At 49.6% G+C, this 10075-nt stretch overlaps 1 protein-coding gene across 1 annotated transcript; it reads left to right on the top strand.

Annotated features, from left to right (window-relative positions):
- Positions 1 to 316: 316 nt before the first annotated feature.
- On the top strand, positions 317 to 4639 carry LOC104530335 (sorting nexin-19-like; the record flags this gene model as incomplete). The annotated part of the gene is made up of 4 exons (XM_010174890.1): positions 317 to 447; positions 1552 to 1648; positions 1926 to 2112; positions 4510 to 4639. Coding segments are annotated over 4 exons (545 nt in total), but the record flags the coding sequence as incomplete, so codon positions are not given.
- Positions 4640 to 10075: the final 5436 nt, after the last annotated feature.

Raw genomic sequence — 10075 nt, 5'->3', positions numbered from 1 at the left:
TGGATGATCTTTCCAGGTCCCTTACAATCCCTGACGTTCTGTGATTCTGTGAAACTGGTTATCTGCACCATTTACAGCTGCATGTAGACGTGCCTCAGGCTTCCATGTCTGCATCTCTGGCTGCTGCAGTAGCAGCCTAAAAACCTGTTGTAACTGGGCTCAGCTTGCCCAGGAAACTATAAAGCTGGGAAGAGTCAGAGCCCATCTCAAAGAACTTGGGCTTTTTATTAAAAAATAGAGCAAAAGTCTGAAAACTTAATTCTTATGGAAGGAATAGGAATATATTGAATAATTGACAGCACTCTGGCTTTTGCAGATCGTTGTCAATGCCATTGTGGACACCTTGAAGACAGCATTTCCCAGATCAGAGCCCCAGAGCCCCACGGAGGATCTTAGCGAGTCTGAAGTGGATGGGAAATCTCAGACAGATGGGAAGAAAACCAACAGGTGAGATCTCCCTCAACTTCCTCTCATGCTTCATGCAGAACATGGACTTCATACATAAACTGATTCCATCATGGGGAACTGCTACCTTGGTGCTGTAGGTTGTACGTTGCTGTCGTACTCCAGCTGAATTATTTCTTTCATGCTCAATAAGGATATTTCAGTTCCTGGATGGGTAAAGGGTTTTCCAGGAACACTCAGATTGTCACAGGAGGTGTTTGTTGTTTGTTTTTTTTTCTCCTGAGGGAGCTATGAGGTGGTGGCATTTGGCAAAGATCTTGATGCTTCTGGAGAACTGCTTTTTAACCTTAAACATGTGCATGACCTATACATAGCTATAACTGATCTACTTTGCATATTGATTTAGGAGCAGTGTTTAAGGTCATTGCACGTACATTGCTTACCAAGTGTTTATTTGATGTTGCTGACAGTGATGAGCTGTGTTGTGCTCATCAGTGATTCTTCCCTCACAGAGCAAGAGAAAGTTTCTGCACAACTATGTCTTTTTTTTTTTTCCAGAAGAGTGATGTTTTGCTAGAAAAAACTGCTTTGGACAAAAAAAGCAAACCAAAAAAGTACAAGTTTTGAAGTATCTTGGCTGAAAAGGAAATTCCTTAATGATAAACAGGCTATTTTACAATTCATCCCACAATCCCAAATGCCCTTTCATAGCCTCCTGTCTGTGTGTGCTTGTTTATAGTTGGATTTCACAATCCTGCTGGGAATGTTTCATCTCAGAGGCTTTTCTGATCACTTTCCTGTGTGTACTGCAATGCTCACACCTCAGTGAATAGAAATACCTATATCAGCATGGAACACACCTTCTGAAGAAGGTGTATGTATGTGGTGGATGTTGGAAAGCCTTGGCTAGGCCCATGTGGAGTTGCAGAAAAGCTCTTGAGTGCTTTTGTGTGGTTTTATTGCCACCTCTCAGTTATCCTGGGGGAAGATGCTTTTTTGAACCACTTTAGGTCTAATCAGACAGGCTGGAACGTGATGCTGGACCAAAATAGTTGATCCTGGTTCTTGACTAAGGCTGGGAAACTAGTTTTATTGCTCACAGCTTGCAGAGAAAAACCCTGACTGTGCCATGTCTCTCCTCTTCAGGTCCAGGCTGAGGTTTTCATCCATTAAAATTGCTCCAGTGCTGAGTGTGAGCGGAGCTCATGACAGGATCGTGTACTCCATCAGGGAGGGCGGCGCTGTAAGTTCAGATTCCACTTGAAATCATTCCATGATCCTGATCCTTGCCCTGTTTGGGTGCTGGCTTGGCATAATCCATGTGCACAAGGGTTGTGGCTGCTGCAGCCTTGTTCCTGTCTGCTGGATCTTTGCAGAAAGACAATAAGCAGCTGTAGTTGTGCTGTTGGCTCAAGCAAAGTGCAAACCAGGTGGTGGTGGGAGGCTGTCTGGGCAGTGGAGACCTCATCCATCTGTTCAGCTCTGGCTGTGTGCATCTCCCTGCTCTGGTACTTTTGTAGGTCTCTGGCACTCTGTCACTGGCTGCTATGGAATCCTTCATCCAGAAGCAGGAGAAGCTGCTGGAGACAATCCCCAGCAAAGCTCCCGAAGGTGAGGGAGGCAGAGAGGCTAAAGAAGGCTCCATGCGGGAGGATACGGACCGGGTGGATGCGTCGGAGCAGGGAGCACACGCAGACACAGACTCTGGTGAGCTCAGCCTCTCTGTTAGTGCTTCAGCACATCTCCCTGGGTACTGCAGCAGCTCCCAACATCTGCAGGCTCAGCTTGCACCATCTTCAGTATGAGGATCTGGTCTCTTGCCTGTTGCACCTTGATTAAAGGGAAGGCAAAGTGAGTTTTATCCAGTCCTGTGAAGTGATTGCTCTGGTCTTTATTGTTAGTAGAAGCAAACTGGGGCTTGGTTGTGTCACTGCAGATTTTCACCTGAGTGTACTCAGAACAGCTCCTGCAGAAATAAATTTCTTGAGGACACAATGCTTCAACTGCCAATCTTATAAAAACAAGCTCTTAGGAACTGAAAAAAATCCAAATTACTTAGTAGTTTCAAGTTAGCCTTGAGATGTCCATGCACTATAGAAGGACCTTTTGAAATTCAGTTAAATTTGGACAGATTTGGCGGGAATAGCAAATATGTCATCCCAGTTCAAGGAATTACATCCCCACTCTGGTTATTGATCCCTCCTCTGAAGTTTAGGGGTGCTACAGCCTCTCAGTTACAAGATGATTCTGAACACAAGCAAAAACACGTTCTCTCATCTTTTTCTTGGAATAGCTGAGCTGTATCAACTGGAACTTTCCAAAAATTTCACTCCAGTGCTTCAAATTTGACAAGCTCTGACTGAAAGCACGTGCTTGTGACAGGATGGGTCTGGTATTCTGAAACCTAGCCTGTGCTACCAGCTTTGCCTCTACATCTTTGAACACACGCCTGTGGTTGTTTTGGGGCTGCTGGGGAGTGAAAGCCAGTGCTCTGCACAGAGCAGAAGAGATACAGGCAGGCCAAGTTAGCTGAACTCTTAAAAGAAATTGAAGGTGAATGATGTCAAATGCCTGCAGGTCTGTGATGCTTCAGAGCTGAGACAGGGCAGGCTGGTCTGGCAGGGTCAGGGGAATGAAATGTCTGGGGAGCAGCTGGCTAAAAACACAACCAGTGTCCGTATCAGCTCACTGGGTGACTTCTCAGAAGAGGTTGGCCAGCAGCTCTCTAAGGAAGGGGGACTTGGATGCTGGGAGAATAAACAGAGCTTGCTGATGATGTGCTTGGGATGGGGTTAGTGAAGCTAAACAGCTTGCTCTGGTTTCTGCACAGGGAAGTCTCAAAGGGCAAAGCAAATGAGGAGTAACTTACGCATGGCCCAGAGCAAGAGGTGCCAAATGCACTCATGCCCTCTCTTTTCACAGAATCATAGAATGGTTTGGGTTGGAAGGGACCTTAAAAATCATCCAGTCCCAACCCCCCTGCCATCAGCAGGGACACCTTCCACTAGACCAGGTTGCTCAAAGCCTCATCCAGCCTGGCCTGAATGAGGCTTTTCCAAATGAAATGGCCTGGACTTAATTAGTCCAGCTTATCTGCAACAGGGAAAGCAAGAGGAGGGAAGGGGAGGTTCTAGGGTCCAGAATCCCTTTCCTTTTTATTTCCAGCAGTAAATTGGGTGTGAACAGTCTCATTTCTCTAGACAGAGAGTGGTTGAAAGATCAGGTGTTGGAGAAGCTGCACTACAGGAGCTCACTCTGCTGACAGAGCTGATGCAGCAACCTCAGGTTGGGGTGCTGGCCTAGGAGTGGTTGTGTCAGACAGGTTTGTGGTGCGTTAATAACCTCGTTCTGCACTACACCTATGATGCTTTAAGGCCAAACAGCCTAAAATTAATCCTCTATCAAGTAGAATGTGTTTATGCTGTAGGCTTTGACATCTTCCTGAGGCTCAGAGAGGTTTTGGTGTCCCAGGTCTGTGTCACTGGGGCATATGTGGGTATATGTGTGAGTTATTGTCTTTAACTGATGCATCTGGTTTATCCAGATGTGGTTTTATCCATCTTCCCGTTAAGACTTGGACCTACCACACGATGGCAGCCTGCAGACACCAACCAGAGGCTTGTGCCTGAAAAACTGCACATTGGAAGAGGGGAAAGTGCTGGTGAAAACTCAGAAAATAGTCCTCAGCATTGTATCTTTCTCCTGGCTACAGTCACTGCTGTCTTTGTCACCTGTTTTGGGTGCTCTGCCTTCCCTGCGCATCGACTGGGGTTTGATAATCCCTTGGATTAACTGAAAAGCAACTGGGCATTTGGAGCAGCCACGTTCTGGTCTGATGCACCCCTTGGTAGGGAGGTTAGGGCTGCTTGAATGAGAGTGGAAATGAAAGGGAATGATCAAGGCAGGAGCCCGGGGAGTGCAGGCTCCCCAGGCTGGTTGTGCTGCAGCAGGTCATCTCCATATGGCACACGGTGTTAGACTGGGGAGAAGAGCACCAAAGCAAGCTTTTGGGGGAAAAGAGTGAGTTTTGGATGATGCTTTCTACCAAGTTTGCTTAGGTGCTGAGATGGCTTCTTCATCTGACCTTCCTCTTCCTCCTGGCAGATTCTGAGACAGCTTTGGCTGACCTGGCCCTGGATGTGCTTCGTCTGCTGCTGGTGGATCACTGGAGCTGGTTGTGCACAGAGAACATCCAGAAGGTCTTCAACCTGCTCTTTGGGACCCTCATTCAAAGGTAAGAGCTCACAGCTCTGTGAGGGCACATTGCCTTTGGAGTGGCAGTCTAAAAACAGAGCTCTTGCCTGAATGCAGATAAATGCTTTCCATTGCATCAAACAAGGTTCTGTAAAGATGATGTTGCATTTATGTAGAGTAAACATCTCGGTGATCTGCAGTAGGAACTGTTTTCTCCATGAGCAGCCACATAACTCCAGCAGAATGCCTCTTGTCCTTCAACAACAGGGGAAAGAAAGGATCCAGTCCTGGGAATGGGAGGCTTCTTGCCTCCAAGAGTGCCCAGCTCCTTGGCTCTCCAGGGAGAGACTGGCCTCTGCTGGCTTCCAGGTCTCTTGCTGCCCAAGAGCTCAGCTTGTTCTTTCTACAAAAAGAGAATAAACAGGCACAGGGAACAGCAACTTGTCAAGTAACAGCCTGGAGTGCAGCTTCCCAGGGCCTTTGCTTGTGCTGATGCACCCTTCTCTGATCTGTGGTGGGCTGGCAGTGCCTGTGCCTTGGGCACTGACCCACAGATGTATCAGGGAAAGATTTCCTTTCCAGCTGGTATGTACTTGCCAAGCTTTTCTGGGGCCAGTGCCTCTGTGTGGGAAGGCACTAGGCCAAGACACACAAACAGAGAGCATTTCTGTTTGCTTGTGCAGGTTGGTGACTATCACTAGCTGAAGATACACTCCTTTAGAGTAAAATGAAAGCCTTCCTGGAAGGACTTTGGCTAGGGGGAGCCTCAGAGCAGTGCTTTCCCCACTCCTGTGCCCTTTCTTCTCTTGCAGACATTCAAAGCCAGTGTCAGAATGTGTAGGCTGGTGTATTATAACTCGGCTGGTAATTTAAGTTGCCCTCAGCAGAGGTTGCTGAAGCTCTTTGAGGTCAGGGACTGTTGGCCATCACTCCTGAGTCTGTTTCTTGGAGTGGGAGGAGGTGGGTGTTGCTCCCATTTCTCCAAAATGGGCTCTGGTCTTTTGGGGAATGAGCTGGAATCCAATCCTTGTGTGTAAGCACAGAGGTATGAAGGCTTGAAGATCCACGTCATCATCTCCTAATAAGCTGTGTCCTGGTCACCCAGGGAGCCTGCAGCACCGACACGTGGCATTGGTATTTTCCACTAGAGAAGCTGTCATAGACACAGCACGTGCCTGGCTCTGGAAGGTGGAGGAGCTCCTCAAGTTGTGCTAGTGGAGCAGCCTGAGGGTGAATGTGTTTGTAGCTGCTCTGCTTCAAAGAATCCAGGTGAACCTTCATGTGCTGCAGGCAAACCTTGGGCTGGAGGTGATGTTGGGATGTCCTGTGGTTCCTTGGTGTCATGATCAAAAGCAGTGTGCAAACACAACATTTCAAGCTAACCCTGTGTCCCTGGTTCTGTACGTGTCTGCTGAAATCCACATCTTGGTGCTGGCTCTTGCTCTTCTGGGGCAGTCAGGGGTCTGCAGCTCTGGTGTGAACGGGACAGGAGAAGGAGTCAGTGTGAACTGACCTGTTGCCAGCTGGATGGTGTTGCTCATGCATTGCTGCAGGGAAAGCTTCCCTCCCTTGTTTCTGCTGCTGTACCTGCCAACCCAACCCAGAAGGCCAGCACTTAGGTATCCTGAAAGAGAGTGGAGGTTCTCCTATCTCAAATTGAGGTAGGCAGGTTTTTATTGATCCTGGAAGCTCTTGTGGAGTGCTGGGACTCAGCAGGGTGCTGCTGCAGTGGGTGCAGGAACTGCCCTGAGAGCATTTGGGGTTTGCCTGTTGTGAAAGCTGTGATCTGGTGTGAGAGCAGAGCTCAGACAATGTCCAAGATGGACATTCAAGATGAGGTTTGTAGGTACCTCTGCAGTGGAGAAGAATTGGAAATGGGGCGGGGGCTTCATGCTAGCTTGCCATTGCGCCCTGAGCCACGCAGAAGGGTGGCTGAGACTTGTCCTCATGGCTGGCCCAGGTGACCACTGCTGTCCTGAGCAGATCAAGAAGTGTCTAGCTCAGACCTGCAGCCAGCTGCTTGTCCAGGAACACAGTGTGGATTTGGTGGCATTTCTTTTCCATTTAAGTATTTGCAACTTGATGGCTGCTCAGCCAGACCTGGCACAGCCCTGGCACTGGCTTTTTGGCTGGCTCTGTGTCTGGGTACCCTTTACAGGTGGAGAAGGTACCAAAAGCTGTTCTGGGAGCATGTGCTGTTCAGGGCATCGTTGTTCCCACCTCTGAAAACAAGCAAACACAGGGCAGCAGGTGGGCACACATCCTGTCTCTAACTGTTACTGGTCACAAAGTATGATTAGGAGCCATCTCTTCAAGTGGTGAGGTCCTTCTCTGTCCCTGTCAGTGGCTGGTTAGGTGGTGGGTGATGGAAAGGAGGTGTCTCAGCAGTGTTGTGGGTGTTAGGAAGGGTCTTGCTGCTGGGTGATCCTCTACCAGTTTGTGTTTGGTGAGTAACATGCTGCTCCTCCAGCCTTCTCCCAGCTGCCTTCATGGGCATTGCTACCAAGTGTTCCTTGTGCCAGAGCAGAAGAATCACCAGAAAAACACCAAGAACAAGGTCCAGCTTCTCCAGAGAGCCAATCTCCTTCTCCTTTGGGGACTTTCTCCCTTGGGCATGTGCTGCCCACAGCATCCTCTGTAGTAACAGCGACTGACCACACCATTGATCATTATGGGACCTCCCTACTCTTCTCCATCTGCAGTTACTCTGCACAGAGCATCCCACCACACTCCTCTTTTCCTTCTTCATAGCTGGAATAACTGGAGTCAGGCATTATCCATCTCCTCTGACTGTCAGTTTGATGGCAGTCGGGGAGAGGAAGGCTGCATGACCCAAAAAGGTCTTGTTAAGTAAAAGGGAGGCCATGTGCACATGCCTACATCCGTGGGGAGCTCATCCCGTTATGTAACAGGGATACCATCCTTTTTTGGAGCCTCAAGGAGAGGTGGGTGGAGGGGCTGGGAGCAGGGACAGCCCCAGGGCCAAGGAGAACTTCCAACAGCCTCTCCACACGCTGGGTCTGTGCCTGTAAACAAACCCACTGCCCCGCTCTCGCTTCCCTCCCGTGGGTTTGAAATGCAGATCTGGCTTTCCTGGGGAGGCTGCAACAAGGACCTTTCTGCAAAGGGGAATAGAAGAAGATGGGGCTATTCTGGGCTCTGGGGGTGTTTGGTGGAGGAGCTAAAAAGCATTTGGAGAATCCGTGTGCTTTTTAGAGCCTTGTGAGTCAAAGCAGCGTTAAAAATACACAGCCAACAACGTGTAGAACCGGCTCTGACCCCACGCCCTGCCCTCGCTCTGTCCCTGCTGGCACCATGGTCACTAGGTCAGGGGTCTGCCAGTGCTGTCATGAGCTGGGAAATCGGGGTGACAGCCACTGGGTACCAGCTCACCGTGCCCTGGGTTCTCCCAGGACCACATCTCCTTCCCCTTCTGGATAGGAACCTCAGCAGAGTGCCAGGATCCCGGGGATGGACCTGGGAGTGTTTTAGGTGCAGATCCAGGTCTGTGTGCTTTCCCCAGTTCTCCTTCCCATGCATCACGACAGAAAACTGTGTCAGTCCAAAACCACTGAGCAGAGGGAAGGTGTCTGAGCACACCCCGACTGTCTGCACCCGGTAACCTGAGCGGGGCTGGGGCGCAGAGCCCGTGCCGGTGCTGGGAAGAGCCTGTGTGTATATAAGGGAGCGTGTGGAGCTACGCAGGCAGCTTTGGTGGTGTCATGTTCCACCAAGAACCAGCTAAAAACAAAAGAAATATGTAAAGCATCTCCCTGCCTTAGCTGAGAGCTCAGCACAGCTTGTCTTGCTGTTTGCTTTGAGTCACTCCAGTGCTCTTTCCAGGCTTTGTCCTGTCATTGCTTAGCAAAGCAGGTGGATTTGGGGAGGTGATTTTCCAGTCTGTGTGAGATGCAGAGAGCTCAGGGATGATTTGAGATTGGTTACAGATGACCATCAGGCTTTTATGAGAGCAGTTTCTTGCGAGTTCTTCTAGCTCTGGTTCCCTTTGTGTCTACCTTTTGCTTGTTTTCCTTGTAGAGTTTCCTCTCTTGAGCTGGTTCTCTCAAAGTTTTGGGCACTGCTGAAACTAGCATGGGAAAGGAAAGTCCATCTGAGCTCATTTGGGTAGGCTCCTGCTGGGGGTTACCCCTGTGCACAACCCCACTTACAACTCCACTCTGCCTCTGCTTTCTTGCTGTCCTCTTGGCTTCAAGGCTCTGTGCTGGAGCCTGTCGATGTCAGGCCAGGTATTGTGGGCACTTGTGCAACTGCTGGCGTGAGTCAAGGAGCTCTTGGCTTCAAGGAGTTGCTTGCTAGGTGGTTTTTCTGTTTTTTTCCTATTCTTTCTTGATCTTTGTGCCAACAGAACTGGCAAAAACAAAGACTTTTGGCAGCCTCCTTGATCCTCTTGACTTTAAAGTGCCACCGGTGTTGTAGTGTTGCCTGACCCTCTTCAATGTCCCTGAGTAAACCTGCCTGCTCGGGCAGCCAAGCACCTGCAGCCCTGTGTGTGCTGGGAACGTGCTTGCCCATGGGCAAACAATTCTGCCCAGCTCTGGCTGTATCCAACATCCAAGACGGTGAGCCAGACCTCATCTTGGTGCCAGGTTGCACCAGGGGGTCCACACAACAGTGAGCTGTAGGTGTTGTCACTTGGTGTAGGGGTTATCCTGGGGTAGGACGTGGCTGTGTGTGGGCAGGCACTGGCTGCAGAGGCTCCCTGCTCCCTCCCTGTGTTATCTTCTGAAAAAGACATTAAAGCTGAGGGTTGACTCGTGTTCTTCAGGCGCCAGGAGAAGCTGGGAAGGTTTATGCTAAAGCTTTTCCTAACGTGGCTGCTCCCATTTTCCTTTAGCTTCACAGCTGGCAGGTAACTTCCCACTCTGAGCTTCGGCAGCACCTCTTGAGTTTTGCTGGCAGAAAGGAGCTGCCAAAACTGCAATGTCAATGGAGCTGAAGCAACTAAATCTATTCTCTGTTCTGGCTTGTTACCTGGGGGAGCTGATTTGGGCACGTTTAATAAAGAGCTTTGCAACTGCGCGTCAAGAGGCTGTGCTGGCAAGCCCAGGTACGTGGCAGCAAAGGTTTGGTCTCTCCTATAAGGGTGCAAATGTGCACCCCAGCCTAAAAACCAGCAACACTCTGTATAGACTGAAAGAGGGGAGGTTTAGATGAGATATTAGGAAGAAGTTCTTCCCTGTGAGGGTGGTCAGACACTGGAACAGGTTGCCCAAGGAAGTTGTAGATGCCCCCTCCCTGGAAGTGTTTGTGGCCAGGCTGGATGAGGCTTTGAGCAACCTGGTCTAGTGGAAGGTGTCCCTGCTGCTGGCAGGGGGGTTGGAACTGGATGAGCTTTAAGGTCCCTTCCAACCCAAACCATTCTATGATTCTATGATAGACGGGAACCAACCTCATGGCATCTTCCTCCTCACCTCTGGATTTGGTTATTTAGAATCATAGAATGGTTTGGATTGGA

Source organism: Antrostomus carolinensis, unplaced genomic scaffold (assembly GCF_000700745.2).
Source record: "Antrostomus carolinensis isolate BGI_N321 unplaced genomic scaffold, ASM70074v2 scaffold13839, whole genome shotgun sequence".
NCBI classification, from domain to species: domain Eukaryota; kingdom Metazoa; phylum Chordata; class Aves; order Caprimulgiformes; family Caprimulgidae; genus Antrostomus; species Antrostomus carolinensis.
Note: the sequence above shows the minus strand (reverse complement) of the source record. Positions and strands in the feature narration are given on the sequence as shown.